The 19848-nt window shown below is 32.9% G+C and overlaps 1 protein-coding gene across 1 annotated transcript; it reads right to left on the reverse strand.

Moving 5' to 3' along the window:
• Window positions 1–18846: 18846 nt before the first annotated feature.
• LOC18592665 (pectinesterase inhibitor 2-like) lies at window positions 18847–19449 on the reverse strand. The gene has a single exon (XM_007019505.3). The coding sequence runs from the start codon at window positions 19447–19449 to the stop codon at window positions 18847–18849; it is 603 nt and encodes a 200-aa protein (XP_007019567.3).
• Between the last annotated feature and the right edge of the window lie 399 nt (window positions 19450–19848).

Below are 19848 nucleotides of genomic sequence, written 5' to 3' on the forward strand. Positions count from 1 at the left end.
ATTCAAATGGCACATTGGGCTTAACATATTTCACAAACTAATTAAATTGGAAAGCAGAAAGCCCACACAGACTCAGTGGAGTGACACATTGGGAGGGAGACCTACCGATTGCCAATTACATGTACGTCAAATTGACGACACTTGACACGTAACCCCATTGCTTCTCTTATTTGCACATGGTACAATAGAGGGGTGAGTCATCTAATACTCAGTGAAAGGATACTATCACATCATAATATTTTATATATAAAATATATTTAGGCCTAGTTAGCCATAATACATTCATATTCAAACATCTACAACTCAAAAGTGCGAGGATCATCCTAGTATCCTACATGCACAACTCATCATATTAAACCTTGCCGGATTACATCTCAATGGTGTATCATATCCATAATTTCCAAGTTGCGTGTCCTTACATCAAATTTGATCAATTCATGGCTTACTCTTGAAGTCGTTATCATCAAACTAGGCTTCATAGGCACACCTTAGTTTTCGAGTACAACCTTAAATCTCATTTACAAGTGATTTGCTCATCTCAAAGCTTTTCATTGAATCTCATTCATAGTGGTCACCGCATATTCATATTTCAAATCAAATCATGCCATCCCCGATGCATGTTAACATAGTCAAACGAAATCAAATGAGTGGTCCTGCCCTAGACATCATCAAATCATGCATGATGACCAACTGGCAAAGAAACAAATCATGCACAGGGTAAAGCCGCTGGGCAAAGAAACAGATCATGCGCTGGCCAAAAACACGGGTAGAGAACAGATCACACACATGCCGAAGCAATGGGTGGAAAACAAATCACGCACAGCACCAGAGCAGCTGATTGAGAACCATATCATTGATCAGAGTAATCTCTCGATGGTCGGCATCACCCGTAGTAATCTCAACAGATGGCATTAAAGCATTACAAGCAGGAATCATTGGTGGGATTAGTGCCACCGTTTCTGCTTACCACCATCCCTGCAAGCACACACATAGTCATAGGGCGTGGGACTCTTACTCCACTTCAAGTCAAATCAACGTTTGGAATTCATCCCTTGGACGGAACACATATTCACAAATCAGGCCATCGTGCTTGTTACATTCCATGTGTCCACATCAAATCATATTCAAATTTAATAAGTGTCAGTCGTCTCTAAGCTCGGTATAATTCTAAGTGCCTTCAAATCTCTAAGGCATCATCAAACAAAACATAATAAATATATAGGCCTTCATGCCTTTAACCCCAAATGGGTATTCATCATATTTAGTCATATCAATCATGGCTTAACAGCCTTACGCATATCTTCAAATCAACCATAATTACGTGGGCATTCATCAATAGATTATATCTATAAGCAATCATGGCTTTTCGGCCTCACATATTTAATATCACCAAATGGTTGTGCCACTAACCCAAATACATGTCGAGCCATATACCTACTTGGTAGCCTAATCATCGTAATTCAACACAGTCCTTAATCCATAATTCATATCGCACCATGTATAGGCCTCTGGTTATAAGTGCTACATACCATGGGTTTTAACACAATGACACCTTGTGGCTCACCACAAATCACACAAACACAAATTTTCTATCTCGAATAACTAATTAGCCTAGGCATCCTCATCTAGGCACACAATCATGTTTGCTCTCTAGCCTAAGCACATACCTCTAAGCAAATACACACACACACACACACACACACACACACACACACACACACACATATACATATAAATTCTCTAGCTTAGGCATACACATAACATTTAAATACCATGATAGCTTATACATTGTGCGAGATGCATCATATGCATTTAATTAAATCCCACTCACCTTGACAATCAGAGGCACATTGCAATCAAGCTCAACTCTTAGCCTCCAATCGTCCTCTAGCTCACAAACATATCAATAGCTTCCATTCTCCCCTTAAACACATCAAAACATCAAATCATAATTATTTCCTAACTTTTGAAAATATCTAGCTTTTGAAAACTAACCAAATTCCATAAACAAGCTCAAATCCTTCGATGATGAGCTAAATCCTAACCTTAGAAGTTGGGTTGCCTAAATCTAGGCTATAAATCTCCAATAAACTTAAGGGGAGAGGGTTTGACCAAATTTGAAAAATATTTGGATTCGAGGTTATTAACTAATTAAATAAAAAATCAATCGGTAAGAATGAGTAATCTTTCCTCCGGATCGATTTCCCAAGCTTGGATCTAGCTCAAATAGTCTCCAAATGCCATTTAGGGGCTTAGGGTTTGAAGAGGGTAGATAGAGAAAAGGTTGGGAGCGAAATGGCTTGAAACCCCTTTTTATTTTTGCTTTCCCTCTGTGATGTATTGATACATTTTCTCATATTTCGCCAAAATGTATCGATACATTAGGGCCATGTGTCAATACATTTCAAGCAAAATGATCCTGGGTGCTCTCTGCTTCAAATGTATCGATACATTTAGATAATGTATCGATACATGTTCATCTTTGGCCAAATCTATCGATACATTCTTGAATGTATAGATACAATTCCTCTTTTAAGCCTTGTATTGTTCATCTTGCCAAGAATGTATTAATACATCTACTAATGTATCACTCCAACTTTCTAAAAATCCAAATTTAACCTCCCAAATCACTTCCCGTAAATTCTCTAATTCATTTCCACTCATAACACATTTCAAATCATTCATATAGCATGAAATCTTACACATAAACATTCAAATATATCATCAAATGTTAGAATCTCATTTAGACTTCAAACCATATAGTTCATCATATTCAAGCTTTAAGATTAGTGGTCTAAGTACCACAATTATCATTCCCATCTCAACTTATTAAGAATGCTCAATATGCGAGGATGTACTCATCACACAAATTCAAATCCTCATTATGCTGTATGTCACATAGTATACTAATCAAAACTTAACATAATTTACATTAAGCATCATATTTATCAAAGTGCCAAACAATGCATTATACCATTCATGTGCCAAACATATGCTCAACATCAATTTGAGCCTTCCCATGCTCATATATCATATTCATTGCTCTATTGACATAGGCATACTCTTAAGCTCTTAAACATATACACCAAAAATTCATTTTGGCTCATCAATTGGCTTGGTTCACATTACACAGTTCATACAAAAAAAAATCAGGGGTGTTACATTCTCTCATCCTTATAAAAATTCGTTCGCGAATTTTAATTTGACTAAGTAAGGTCATATACTGTCCATATTGAATTCATTACATAGCCTCGAAAATTTAATCCCAACTCCAATACTCCTTTGGGTGGCAATCTCCTCACAAGTTGAAGAATCTTTGCTAATTCATCCCACATAAGGCACATTCAAACGTAATTAACTCCAATTTATGTCAAAGTCATTTCAGTGCCATCTTTCTATCTAAACTTTGCCAACTTATCATGTTATGGCAACTTAGTATTCCTTACCAAAATTGATTAACAAAATTAACCTTGAAAATTCATGTGTTGGGCATATCATGCTTTAGCCAATACAGAACATTAATCTTCATCCTCAAAATATTACACATCATAATACCATAAGGCTCCACGGATCTTTAGACTAAAGATCATCAGCCTAGTCAAATTTTGTTAAATCAAATATCAATCTCCAAGAGATTCTGTAATCTGGCACATTGGCCTTTAACACATTTTCGAGCATCCACCTCGTGAGCTCATACCGACCATCCACTTGTGGATGTTATGCCATACGTAGAATTCCAATCCAACACTAAAAGCGCTCCTTGCAGCCTTTCTAAAATCAATTAATAATTGTTATCCCCTTTTTGAGTCTACACATGCATAGAGGATACATCCAAGTGGAGTTCTAAACAAATCATCAGAATAGTTGACTAGCCCTTCAAATGATTCTCTTGTCTGGCTTACTAACTTGGGCCTTGATCATTCCTCCACTATTCTCATTTACCTGGGTATACTTGTAGCCCATCTTTAAACATCACATATTTTCGAGAACCGATATTGCTCATCAAACTCATATTAAGGACTTAGCACACAATCAGTGCTTTTTCTTTTTAAACACAAAATGTCGACCATAAGCACTACTACAAACTTATTTAGTTGTCCCTTCCAACATGCAAATCATAGCTCCAATTGCAGTGGATCATGATCCAACATTTGCCTTATCTTTATCAGGCAATCCTTCATTTTCGTGTGTCGTACATCTATAGGGACATTAAGATCTAAACATCGTCGGGTCTGCATAATGGTAACAAAATCATTGCCTCAGCTCAACATTCACTAGCATTCTTACACTTTAGCAATTTTATATACTATGTGACATATTAGTCATGATTGCTCATAAACCATTCATGGCCATTGAAATTCATTCTCCTGATTAGGCTTAATATTATCTTATCAGATATATCTTTCACCCTGGTAATTAGCCTCGTTATCTAGGCTTATATTTGAGATCTCAATCAAATTCATTGATCAAACAAATCTTGAGAAACTTACTCAATAGCGTTACCCATCAAACATATACAAAAAAACGATCCTCCCTGGATAGTATCAAATATTTGTTTCATCATAACAAATAAGTCCAGTGCTGAAGCCATTGACGCCACATCAAAGTCATCGTCCAGTGCTGAAGCCACTGACGGAATATCAAAGTCGCAAGGTAAAATTCTTTGCTCTACCAAACTCATGTTATGCACACAATGATTCTTCCCATTAGGTTAGCACTTTACTAGCTATAGTGGGATTCAAACTTTGGGCATAAGGTCATGCTTATAGCTGCAACCGCCAATACTTGACCCCGAGATATACTCATCCTAGCCACAATCACTAAACCAGGGGATTCTAAATATTTTTCAAATTTGAGCCATAAACTAAAAGTCACGGTCTCTCGAAATTAGAAATCACCTTCGAGTATGTCAATCATTGACAATAACAAATACAATTCAAACTTTAATTAAGCCACTCAGTTCGAGTATAACTTTCCATCAAATTGCCATTTCGTGTCTCACATCTTTAACAGAAATCCATTTGAGGATTAGAAATCAAAGGCTTATTCTCAAAGCCACTCATAACTTTAACAATTCCATTCATGCTCAAGAGCATTTCTGCTTATTGGTCCCAATAGACATTATTATCAAATCTCCCAAAGAATCTTTGACCTTAAGCCGAACCATATAAGACTAGCTTAGCATATTTGTACCCGATTACCTTTAAACTCTTCATGATCTTCATAACAACATCCATTTTCTTCCCCACAATGCGAAAACTCAAATCATTCTTAATAGCAATCTAAGGCGTTTGCCACAATAATCCATATTATCATATTTGTCAAGGTGTCCTGGTCTTTATGTAAACTACACAAGACTTCTATACATATTCCATCAATTAAAACAAATCCCTCTGTAGGGTGTTTTCTTTCATGTCTTATACACACAAATTCATAACTTTTAAAACTCCACAAATACACTCACATATTCAATAAACTTTTGATAGTCCATTCATGTAACCCACAATTTACAAAACTTACTTTCCCTTGCAAGTACATACTCCAAAACCTCAACTCAGATGTGCTTTCTCCATATTTATAATATGCCAAACTCACCTTTAAACATATTTCGCTACTAAACGATCTTACACTACCATCGCGATATTCGATAGAAGCCTCATTAAACAATGGTCTCCAAATATAAATAATCTATGATAAACACCAAGGCTTGTGCTTGTTGACTCCATATGTTTTTGATGATAACAAAGCATTCCTCATTCATTAATATTTAACTTCACTATTTAAGTGTGTAAGATTTAATTTTATACCTCTAACAAAGTTGTTAATTAAAGGCAAGTCAAGGAGCTTGCGAAGTTCAATGAAGAGCTAATCAATTAAAAGGGAAAAAACAAGTAATGAACAAAAACAGAACGTTAGTAACTGATTATCAAGGGACCTTAATAAGCTAAGACATGGTTGTGTGATAAGTTAAAGCAAAACAGAAATATGCTAATCGGTTAAGAGGTCTGGTTAATCGATTGAAGCATAAAGCCTAGTACCTTCAAGTGCCAAAAACAAGTTTGAAAATATTGTTGACCATTGAAGGGAACCAAAATGGAAAAGTTCAAAATTCAAAGATCTTTTAGTTGATTAAAGGTGATTTTAATCGATTGTTGTTGAATGAAGTAAAGCTTCAATCAGGTAAGGGAAGTGTTAACCAATTAGAGGAAGATTGCTGTGTAGAAAAGTGAAAACAAAAAGTTTGTAATCAATTAGAGCCTGCCATAACCAGTTAAAGGAAGTATGCTGAAAAAGAAAAGTCTGAAGACAGAGAACGTTTAATCAGTTAGAGCCTCCTGTAATCGGTTAGAGTAAAAAACACAGCAACAGGATAGTGTAAGGTAGAGAAGATGTAATCAATCTGTAATTGGTTAGCCAAAGTGTGTCTGCCTTTTTGAATTTAAACACTAAAGGATAAAATAATAGCTAGAAATGCATCAGAGTTGTTTTTAATGGCTAGAAACTATCTCCAACAAAAAAATTTGACTCCTTAGGTATAAAAGGAAGCTCTAACTATCAAATAAGGTAGATTTGAAGAGAGAAGAGCCATTTTGAGCAAAAAAGAAAAATATTCTTCACCAAAAATACTTGTTTTTCATTCTAAATCTAGAAAAAGAGTTTGAGCTTGATTGTTATCTATCAAGACTTGTAAAGGTACTTAGTTGTACTTTTTTTTCTTTTTTTTTTCTTGAAAAATAAGAGTGTGGGAAGCACTTTAAAGATTGTTGTAAGGGATTAGAGCTTGAGTTAGAAGCTCACCTTGTAAAAGCTTGGTGGAAGCTTTTAATTCAACTGGTATAGTGAAGTTGGGTTGAAAAATCCTTAATTGGGAGATCAAGGTAATGGATGTAAGTCAAAGAGACTGAACCACTATAAATATTCTTACATTGTCCACCTCTCTTTACTTTTCCTTCTTTGTGTCTTGTATTCCTAACGAGTTCTAGTCCTTGCATTTATCTAGTTGATTAAGAGCTCTTCAAGCTCTAAAGTGTTAAGCAAAAAATTTTCAGTGCTATTCATTCCCCTCTAGCATTCCAACGGGACCAACAGCCTTTTGACTAATTCACATTTTAAAACACACCACATCAAATCAAATCTTAGGTATTCTTAACCATCGGCTAAAGCCAATATCAAATTCAATTAGGCTGCTATACCCATACTCAACACATATGTGCATATAAATTTCCTAGGGACTCATTATCATTCACCCATATACATCGTAGTCCTATACACTCTCATCATGCGAGGGCATCCATTAATGCTTACTTAAACGAAGCAGCTAGGCCGATCATCCATAATCTTAAATGTAGAACGACCAAGCATTAACACAGTGCACTTACCTTAGTGCGTATTCAACTATTTCAAATTACTGCTAAAGGTTTCAAACCATTTTCTTTAACACGTCATCCAATTCAAGTGGACTTAATAGTCCCACCTCATCCATCACGACCAAAAGTCGTAGAAGCACATTCCTGTTAATATCTCCTTAGGAGCATGTTGCCCTAAAATCATCTTAACAATGGCTCATCCCTCGGGGTGTCATCCTCACCCGGACCAGACCGACACCGATCAAATTCAGAGGTAGGCTAGCTTACTCAGAACCTGAGAGTTCGTGTATCGACTTGCTCATAATTCATACTGCAGTCACCAACCATGAAAAAAACTCTACACTAATCTCGACACTCCGCTGACAGATACAAATGTACCTAAGACTCTTTGACCTAGGTGCTTTGATACCAACTTTGTCATGACTCAAATTCGAGGGTTCGTCACTAACGTATGAATCCAGTAGGTAAACCCACTAGACCCGAGCAAGCCTTAGAATCCAAAATCATAAAACATAAGCCAAGGATTTGATAATTAAATATTCACAACAAAACCAAATATAATATATTATCTTTGGCACATAATTCATACAAATATTCATAAGGCCATACATTGGCCATCAAATCGGGTTTGTACATAACAATCTTTATAAAATTCAAATGGCATATCGTGCCTAACATATTTCATAGACTAATCAAGTTGGAAGGCGAAAGTCCTACACAGATTCAGTGGAGTGACATGTTGGGAGGGAGACATACTGGATGCTAATTATGTGTCCGTCAAATCGACAACATTTGCCACGTAACCCCATAGCTTCTTTTATTTGCACATGGTACAGCAGAGGGGTGAGTCATCTAATACCAATAAAGGGATGCTATAACAGCATAATATTTTACATATAAAATATATTTAGGCTTATCTAACCATAATACATTTATAATCAAACATCTTCAATTCAAAAGTGCGAGGATCATCCTAGCATCCTACATGCATAACTCATCATATTAAACCTTACCGGATTACATCTCAATGGCGTATCATATCCACATTGTCTAAGTTCCGTGCCCTTACATAAAATCTTATCAATTCAAGGCTTACCCTCTGAGCCGTTATCATCAAACTAGGTTTCATAAGCACATCTTAGTTGCCGAGTACAACCTTAAATCTCATTTACATGAGCTTTGCTTATCTCAAAGCTTTTCATCAAATCTCATTCATAGTGGTGACCATATATTCATATTTTAAATCAAATCATGCCATCCTTAATGCATGTTATCATAGTCAAACGAAATCAAATGAGTGGTCTTGTCCTAAATATCATTAAATCATGAACGGTGGCCAAATGGCAGAGAAACAAATCACGCATAGGGCAAAATCACTGGGCAGAGAAATAGATCATATGTATGCCGAAGCAACGGGTGGAGAACAGATCACGCACGTGCCAAATCAATGAGACGGGAACAAATCACGCATGTGTCAAAACAATGGGTGGATAACAGATCACGCATAACGCTAAAGTAGTTGGCAGACAATCATATCATTAATCGGAGTAATTTTTTAACTGTCGGCATCACCCGTAGTAATCTCAACGAATGGCATCAAAGCATTGCAGGTTGGAATCACAAGTGAGATTACTGCCATCATCCCTACTTACCACCATCCCTATAAGCACACACATTGTCACAGGGTGTGGGACTCCACTCCACCTCAAGTCAAATCAACGTTCGAAATCCATCCCTCGGATAAAACACTTATCCACAAATCAGGGCATCGTGCCTGTGACATTCCAAATTTAACCTCCTAAATCACTTCCCATAAGTTCTTTAATTTATTTCCACTATAACACACTTCAAACGATTCATTTAGCATGAAATCTTACACATAAACATTGAAATATATCATCTAATGTCAGAACCTCACTTAGACTTCAAACCATATAGTTCACCATATTCAAGCTTTAAGATTAGTGGTCTAAGTACCACAATTATCATTCCATCTTAACTCATCAAGAATGCTCAATATCCGAGCATGTACTCATCACACATATTCAAATCCTCATTATGTTTTACGTCACATAGTATATTAATCAAAACTTAATATAATTTACATTAAGCATCATATTTATCAAAGTGCCAAACAATGCATTATACAATTCATGTGCCAAACATATGCACAACATCATTTTGAGCATTCACATGCTCATATATCATATTCATTGCTTTATAGACATAGGCATACTCTTAAGCTCTTAAAGATATACACCAAAAATTCAATTTGGCTCACCAATTGGCTTGGTTCACATTACATAGTTCATACTAAAAAAAATCGGGGGTGTTATATGCGGTTATGTGGTATTTTTCACTTTCCATCTTAACGTCACATGGGTATGAAAATGACAAGTAGCGTTTTGACTAATGACAGCTAGTCAACCGTTACTCATAAAGGCCTATTTGACTCAAAATTAAAGTATACGGGGTTTAATTGAATGTAATAAAAGAATAAAAACTTATTTGCTATTTCTTAAATAAGTTAAGGAGTTTTTAAAACATTATACCTAAAGAAATTTGTAACCTAATTTTGTTGTCACGAAAGATTAAGGAGTAGTACTTAATATTGAAAGGTCATGTTTTCTTAACTTATTTAGGATAAATTATGGAATTAGCCTTTATATTTTGGTAAAGTGGTGAATTTAGTCCCTTACAATAATTTGTAAAGGAAGGTGTAATTTCAAAAAAAGTGAAATAATGTGGTTATCCTTAGAAAATCCTTGAGGAAAACTAAGGGATATAAAAAATAACATAATGCATAGTAAATTTTATATGCTAAGTCTAAAAACCAAAGTTACCCAATCCAAGGTCATGGTCGAGACAATATTAATACCAAACCTAGAGCTCAAACAAATATCAACTTCCAATTCCATAGTGTCAAATATTATGTCAAATAGATTGTGGAGCACTAAGTAGCATGGACAACCAAATCAAAGTGTGCTGTATCACCAAAGTGGTCAGATACATGATACTGATCGACTGTTTATCAAAGGCAGTAGGATCATATCAACTACCAAACAAAACCAAATAAAAAGGATAGGACTCTGTCAACTACCTAATCAAAGAAAATAATTGTGCACAATGGCTAGTGGCTACTGTCACTAGCTACAGGTCCATAACTCATGTAGGCTCCATTAAAACATTTTTATACCGTGTTTCCAAATACTCAAATATTCATTTCCAAATAAAAAGGTAAATTTATTTGCCATCCGAGTTTGAAGGGTTCAAACAAAAAATGTTTAAAGGGTTCAAACCAAAAATGAAGTCCAAGTGTTCAAATTCAATTTCTAAACAAGGGATGAATTCAATTATCAATCAAACAATTATTCGTAGACAAATATCTATTTTGAGGCATCAAACAATTTAAAGGCTTGTCTCCCATGCTTAAAACTAAATACATACTAACATCTTTACATAATATATATGTATATATATTTCATAAAACAAGCTTAAAATCATTGTTCACATCACAAAGTTCGTCCAAATATGTTTTAATGCAAGGTTGTAGAATAAACATGCTTAATTGTATTAAACTAATTAAAATGTCGTGTCTACCCACCTCTGAAAGTATGCCTTTTTCCTTTTGTCACCTTTTGTCGAAAGCTCGACTTCTTCAATAGCTCAAACTACTCTAATAGCACCTAAAAATGATATTAAATCATCAATACTCTCAAAGTCCCAATAAAATGTTATTTAGTCATCAATATGCTAAAAAACCCCTAATAATTTTGGAATACTTTGAGTACCTATTTTTAACCCTATTTAATCTTCACTTATTTCCAATTATTTGCACCAAACTTTCATAAAAACCTCATACCCATTAAGTAAATAACTTATTTTACCTATTTTTCCTCATTGGTGAGCTTCAAATGAAAGGATCTAGCCAAATCTTGAAAACCTAGAGAAATTCCTAACCTTTAGAGAAAGAAAAGAAAAAAATCACCAAAACCAAGTTTTTTTAGGAGTGAAAATCTTTACTTTCAGCACTTAGAATCCAAGATTTGTTGATGGAGTTTAAAGGTTTTGAATGGTGTGAAATTTGAGAGAAAATGGGTGGAAGAACAAAGAGATAGAAAGGAAATGAGAAATTTTCAAGTTTTAGGGCTTTTAAACTCGTTTTAAACTGATTGGGCAGTCTAAGGTCAGCTATAGAGGGCCTATTGATGCGAAGAGTCACATTTTCGGAAGCACTTTCCTAGGTACGGAATTTGATTAAGGTTTTCCTCGAAACGTCAAGATAAATCTTAGTTTTATATTCCAATACTTCGTTCATTCAAATAATTATTTTATTGGGAATAATAATTTAAGAGAAATAATTTGGTAAATATTTTATTTAAAATTAATTAATTAAAAACTAATATAATAATCAACAATTAATTTGAAGTAATTATTTTAAATAAGAGATTTTTTTTATGTCAATCTATTTACTCGATTAAAAAGGTAATTTAAAGGTCGAAGTTAATTATTTTGAACCAATCTTCGATTAGGGAATCTCTCTTGGAGTGTGGAGAGTCACATTTTCGAGTGGGATTTTTTAGGTGAAAAATTTAATTAGGATTTTCACCAAAGCATTGGGAAAGTCTTAGTTTTATATTTTGAAACTCAATTGGTTCAAATAATTATTTTGAAATCTAATAGGAATAAAAGAGGTATTCAATTAAATAAAAATATCAATTATATAATCACAAAGTTCTAGATCGAATATTACATTTATAAATGCATTCATTTTGCATCATCTATAATTTTGCATCGCACACGATTTGATTATTTTGCCAATGGTATGAAAATCCCGATGATAGGATTTTCTCAAGAAACTTGTAAAGACGATTTCTTTTGGAATTTTCCTAGGTGAGGAAAAACTTCTATACTTCACCAAAGTATTAGGATAATCTATAAATGATTTTTTTGATACAAGATTTTTGTTTCCCATTATTTAAAATTGAAAAATGATATCATCATTTCATAGTTGCATCATGTGCATTAATGATAAGATATTTGTTCATGAGTGACAATCTTTGACGATATGATTTTCTTGAAAAGCTTGTAAAGATGAGCTTTCTTGAGAAATTCCCTAAGTGAGGGAAAATTCTTGTACTCCACCAAAGAGTTAGGATAGTCTTAGAAAATTTATTTGAGATGAAGATTTTATTGATGCATTAAAAAAATATAAATAATAATAAAAAATAAATATATAATAAGACTAAATAAAAGAAAGAAAGAAGGATAAGGAAAAATAAGCAGACGACTTAAATACATGACAAGGTATTGTAAGTGGCAGAGTGGCCTTACTGCCACGATCCATTGGGATTCATCCATTTGTTGCTCCAATTTGTTTTAAAAAAATAAAAAAGGATGAGGAAAAAAAGATATATAAAATCAAGAATAAAGTAATGAATAATGATTAAAGAAATATAAGAATAAAATTAAAAATTAAGGTTTAAATAAGATAACATATGATTGAATGATACCATTCGTAGAAAAGGTGTCATTGGGATACTAATCTTTCCCTATATGTAACCGTATTGCGTCCAATTCTAAAATTCATAGATTAGGTTTTTTGTTCTTTAGATGAACTTAAAATCAATTTAAGATTTGGTCGAATAAAATAAATTTAATAGATGATTAATCACACTTTATAAAAAAATTGATAACGACACAAGTTGAGTGTCATCACCTACTCATCTTGTAGGCTATTTTCATGTAATGCATATATAGCAATAAATCTTCTATCTATTATTTTGAAATTAGAGAAAGTACTTTTAGAATTCTAAGTTGTAATTCACCTGCAATTTACATGCGAACTATGTTATCTAAAAATGTTGAAAAGATGAACAAATATGCGATATGAAATTGAAAGATAGCATTAACACACTAGTTAATTTAGTACCAAAAATAAAAACCACAGTAAGGGCAACGTACAATGGGAAAACGAATATAAAATTATAAATAATTTAAATAATAACTAAACATGTAAAATTCAGAGCATTCACGTGTAAAAGTATTTAGTGAAATGTAAAAAGTGCATGCGAATCGAGTCATTCACGTTTGAGTTGATCTATGTGTCTTCCTTTTTAAAAGTTAAGTCTGAACTTGGTCCAATCTATCTACTTAACAATTATTTTATTATTAAAATAATAAAAATATTATATTCGAGTATTTAATTTATTAATTAATGTATAATCTCACTGTTTAAAAAACAGAATTCGAATATCTCTTTTTCTAAATCCGAAAAAATAATAATAAACATATTATTTTATTATAATATTTTAAAATTAAAATTAATTTAAAATATATTATTTATTATTAACATAATGTTAAATCGGATAACGGACCGGTCTCGAATCTCAAAATCTATGCACAAGCTCCACTTGAGTCGAGCTGAACTCATGAGCCTGGGTGAGTAACCCAATCCTTAAGCACCCCTAGTGATATGTATGAGTTAAAAGGAAAAAAAGTGTAAGAATTTTAGTGGCAACCAAATATCATAAGTGAAAATTTATCAAAAGAAGTAAGAAAAAGAATTATCAACAGAACAGAGATAATGTAGCTTTCACAAAATTTGAATAGCACTCAAGCTATTTTCCTTTTACATAGTATGGGTTAGCCTAAATTCTCACTTGTTGATTGGCATCGAGTTAATTAAAGTGGCCAGATATTCCTTATCCTTTGTGAGCAGACAATATATATACCCAACAAATATTATCTTAATAATTACCGATATATATATATATATATATATATATATATATATATGTATATATCTTGAATAAACGATTGAAAGGTAAATGTGAAAACAAGAAAATAAGTTATGAAAAATTCTAGCATATGCTGGTTCTAAAAAGGAAATTCCTCAGGTTCTTTTCATTATGGAAATAATCTAGGGTGATTGAAGCTTCAAAGGAACGTATATATGTAATCAAGCAAGGGCAGAGTGTGGCGAGATGGTTCACTAACGAACTAGAATTAATCGTTTGGTTTTAACATTATCTAAGCATATTGTAGTTATTTATTGGATGATTTATTTTTCTTGAAAACAAATTAAATTTCTGTTGACTAGAAAAATCTGTCTTTATCTTATTTCCCTTCATCGAACCAAATATTATCAATTAAACAAAAAACCTTCATTCAAATTCTCAAAGTAGCTAGAATTGTTTAGTGCAATTAGGCGTATATACCATAGAACATCTTTACGAAAAGCAAGTCATAGTAGGTTCTAATATTAATCATATATATGCCATGTTGAAGGAGATTTTCCACCATCAAAGATCAGGGGACATGTGATATGATCAGAATGGATGATCAGTTGGGCCATAACTCAGTCATAACTTGAGTCTTGATATGTGAAAACTATACGGATGATCGTAATTATTTCTAAGATTTCTAGCTAATAAATGGTGATGAATTTAAAATTTTTCATAAATAGTGATTAAAAGATAACTATATAAAATCATGAATTCTTATGTCTCAAATTTTATATATATAAATAAAAAAAAAATTAAAAACTGATCTTGCTCATCAACGCTGACCGATAATAAGAGGCAGACAAGTTTTGGGGTTAAAACCATCAAGTTTATTTTATTCCAGGATGTGTATATATACACATTTGTACAAGAAAAAGATAAATACAACTTATTTAAACTAATGATAAGATTACAATATCAACAACATTAAGCTAAAACTAAGGCTGATTAATTGACTTTACAAGCCGAATCTGCGTTCCATCCAATACAAACGTGGGACTAACCACACAACCTGCTGTCATTAAGGTTAGACTAGGATTTCAGTAATCCAAGTTAAATCACTGTTACTAACATCCAATTAGTTAGTACCGAAGGAATAGGGATCCTCAGGTGAGTCATCCGCTAGATCGTCTGGTGAATCAAGTGTTTCATTATAATCCCCATACTCATACCCCGAATCCCCTTCAAAACTACATCCAAGAATATATTAATTGTTTGAGAATGAATTCCTCATCATTCATTTTTTTTGTTCATGCTTGTTTTCCTAATTTCCCCATGAACTGCAACAATTCCACCAAAACCCTCGTGTTCTGAAGTATACAATACGATTACCGAGTGTTCTGGCTACCTGTCAGGGCAAGTAGACACTCCACCGACATGATGCTATGATCTAGCGGTTAATTTTAGTCGAGCAAAAGACAACGTCTTTTGATACGTGTGCGGCCGATATTTTTCGAGCTGGTGTTTGTTTATGATTTAGTAGGAATTTGTGATTTGTTTTATTAACTCTTTTTAGGTCAGGGAAAGCATAAATGTAAAAACATGCTTTAGCAAGTTGTTTCAATGACTAAAAGATTATATCCAAGCATTTTGATACGTGTATTTTATATATTCCAATTCTTTCTTCTAAAATGGTACTTGATCAAAAAAAAAAAATTAGCTAATATCAACGTCTAGCAAAAACTAATAAATTCTGTTTCAACGACCTATAATACTAATTCTAATGAACGATTTAGGTTCAATCTTCAGAAAGATAGGGCTTATGTTAATAGCGACTACAATATTCTCAGTTAGCAATTGTTAATATTCTAAGGGCAATAAATTAACTTAAAATCTCTTTTGGTGATCTAAGGATTAGCTTGAGCTTTTAATTCATGATAGTTTTAAAATGATAGATTTTGATGTGACAATAAAATTGTGTAGAGAATGTACTTACTAGAAGCATCACAGGAACAAATTAGTAGCAATGAACATGGGTGCTGCAAGCATCCTTGGAGTAAACCATTCCCCCTGTCGACATAATTCTCGAGAACAAATCTGGTAATATATCCTTATGAAAGTGAATTTTGCATCTTAGTTACACCCCCTTTTGAAATGGAAAGAAAAAGAAAGTAGAATATGTTCTGTTATGGTTTAACTTTTGGTTAGTAAGGTCGTGATTTGACAATGGCTGCTTAGCTGTTCTTCTATGCGATTGTTTCTTTACCTTTCTTGATGGAATTAATTTGGTCTTTGCTACTTCGATGTTGTAGCCTTTGTTCTATGCACAAGTATCTCCTTGGAGGGCAAGATACCTTTTTGCAATTAATTTTTCATTGAGCACTTGGAATTTGGGTGATGCAATCCCTTATTCTTTTCCAGCTGTATATATAAATCAACAAACTCGATGCAGCTTTTGATGACTCAGTGTATATATTATTATATAGAGTAGTAGCAGTAGTATTTATTATTTATTATATTTTGGATTAAAATTTAAGTTGGGATTAAAGATTCCCACCACCCACTGTTTCTCACTTGGGCTTTAAGCCCATATTAAAACAAAAATGTTGAGTTTCGATTCCAAACTATACTTTGTTTAATACAATGACTTGACCTAGTGAGTAGTGACTAAGGAAGTAGTTTGATAGCTACAACACCACACATACAAAAATGAGGTCTCTTTCGTATCGTTACTTTGTAGGTATGGCAATGGAATAGTGCTGTTAGTATTCAGAATATGAATCAACTTCCATAGGCCATACCCTCCTTTTCTCTCTCACTCTTTTCTCAACTTAAATATGCTTTTGCTTAATAAAAAAAACATAACCGTGCTTTTTGACATGATATTTTAAAAAATTTATGAATTATTTAACAAATTTAAAAAAATTATTATTTTTTATTATATTCAATCAAGGTTTTTTAGTTTTTATTTTAAACATAATAAATCCTTATATCTAACTATTGATCAATTGTCATAAATCATAATATCACTTATCATTTTATAACCATATAGTGTTGATCTGACGTTGATATAGATGGAGAAAAATATCATGTGATTAAGTTATTATATCACATCATTTTCATTGTAACATATCAACTTACTACGTTATTATCACATGATATAAAATAAAAAGTACATGTCAACATACTACATCATTGTCACATGATATAAAATAAAAAATGATATTTTAATTAGCAATAGTTAATCAACTATTAATTATAAAAAACTATTTGATTCAAAATAAAAAAATAAAAATTTAATTAAATATAATAAACATAAAAATTTATTTGTATTTTTCTGTACCATTGTTCTTTTAGTTTTGGTAACAGTCGAAAGAAGCCCTTTTAATCTCTGGAGTTGAACCTGGCCCCACTCTAGCCCAACTCCGGTAGCCTTAAGCCTTATTGTACTAGGATGTATTCTTAGTCTTTAGTCTGGGCTTGCTGGTTTCGTATATACACTAGGTTCCCACTAGATCCAACGACCCCATTTGAGTTTGAATGGGCTAACCCCATCATTGCCATTTTTGTTGCTACCCACAATGTTAGAAATCGTTAATGTAGAAATTACGAATGGTTTAGGTAATAAAATATAAATTGTTATTCTATTTATTGCTGTTGGAATGTATAAATAAACCAACTTTGTTTTTACCCCTTTCTCTTTATTAAACAAAAACAGCTCCAAAACAACACAAAAAGTGTGTAATTTTTCTAGTTTTTATAATGAATCAATATAATATTTTCTCTTAATTTATAACAATGCGCAAGTCATTGATGTATTGAATTAGTTTTTAATTTGAATATGTTTTACACCATAACTTTTTATATCTTTCATTTTAAAATTGAACCCAAACTTCTAAATTGAAGTGTCAAGATTTAACCTTAAAAGTTCCATACCCTTAGAATTAATTTTCAGAAGAACGATTTCTTATATCTCTAGCTTATCTGAGTAAAAGATATTCTGGATTAATTTTTAGTAAGTTTGAATATTTTTACACAATAACTCTTCAATCTTTTATTTTAAAATTTGAATTCAAGAATAAAGTCTCAATATTTAACCATAGAATTGTCCCCTTCAAAACAAACACTTTGAAACTTTGAATACATTAAATTCATTGAAGTTTCAAGTCATATGCAATTAGGATTATTAACCATCGATGTAACTGTTTATATATATAAGGAAAATTAGTATTGATGTTCAATCACATTGATCAAGCCAATTTCTGCTGGTTTCATATTTACATAATAATGATAATTCATAAACAATCATCCCCTTTTAATCAAGTTGGATTATATATATTTTACAGTCATATTTAGTATTTTTTTTTTTATCATGAAGAAAAAGACATAGCTTAATCTTCAGTTTAGAAAAAGTCAAATAAACTCTTTAATTAATTTGTAATTTCTAGTTAATCATCTAGCATTGTCCTTTAACACATCAGTTTGAGTAATTACATCGCTGTACGTATATATTAATAACATAAGAGAACATCCAAAAAATGACTAGCTATATATAATTATTCTTTTAGACCAGGAGAGATCAATTTATAATTTGGATGTTGCCTCATATTGCAAGATTTGTAAGATCATAAAGGATGGAAAAGTTTCGCAATTTGAACCAAGCAGCAACAATGACAAACAACAGACCACAAATCCATGGATTTATATTTTATGTTTTGGCTCCTTCAGCCGAATATAGAATCATACTCAGATATTTAGCGGCGGCCCATTGTCCCGACTTCAACGGATGCTGTTATTTCAGATCCCATGGAAGAATAATAACGCAAAAACCGATTTCCAGCAGAAATTCGAGGTGCTCGAATCTTTGCAGCTGCCATTGCGTTTTCACAATTATCAGCCTCAGGACCAACAACGCTTACATCATAGTTTGCGGTCATGGGATCTTCACTGAATTCAGCAAATATCATTCCAAAAGATTGGATTGCATATTTGTAGACGTCCACACAAGTTTGAAGAGCTTTCAGAGACTGGGGTGAGCCTGGCTGCTTAACCATGTAATTGATTACATTGAGCGTAGCTTGAGCATTTGACGCTGCTAATTTCATCAGAACGTTTGCAAGTTGGTTCAAATCCTTTGCAGCTGCTGCTTCAGGATTGGAAAGAGCTTTCAGGCAGAACCTCCGGTTCAGGATTGACTTGCCATTGCATAATTGTGCCACTAGTTTTGATGAAGGTGCTGGAAGTGGAACCTTAACCTGGGAAGATCTTGAGATTACTGCAATTGTTGGCATAGGAGAAAGGGCAAAGACAGACAAGAAAATTGTTAAAACTAAGCATAAGTGATTTCGAGGAGCCATTGTCTTGTTGAAAAGATTGAAGTTTGCAAGGTTTTGTTGACGAATTTAACACTATGGTTTCTCTCTTTCTCTTTTTTCTTTCTTTTATATAGAGGTAGGAGAAAGCCTATTTATGAGAGTGTAGCTGGCATAACAAACAGTATTGTCAATTGTAACAACACTTTTCTCCAATTACATTTCGTTTAAGAAACCAAACAACCATAACTTTTAACTAAAACTATTATTGAACAATGCTGTGAATGCCATTTATTTTTCTGTTGGTTAGATATAACTAATTTTCATTCTTAATTTTTGTTTGAAAAATCTCATATTGGGATCTTGAGTTCTCAACAATTGTAACATACATGCAGGAAAATTCGGCAGCCACAATGGTTATTGTGAGGTAAAAGGTTCATTCAA

This window comes from Theobroma cacao, chromosome 8, assembly GCF_053813885.1.
Source record: "Theobroma cacao isolate CCN51 chromosome 8, ASM5381388v1, whole genome shotgun sequence".
Classification (NCBI taxonomy): Eukaryota; Viridiplantae; Streptophyta; class Magnoliopsida; order Malvales; family Malvaceae; genus Theobroma; species Theobroma cacao.

What these genes read in the sequence shown, in the direction of transcription:
- LOC18592665 (XM_007019505.3), bottom strand. Translation starts at nt 19,449, where the DNA reads ATGGCTCCTCGAAATCACTTATGCTTAGTTTTAACAATTTTCTTGTCT.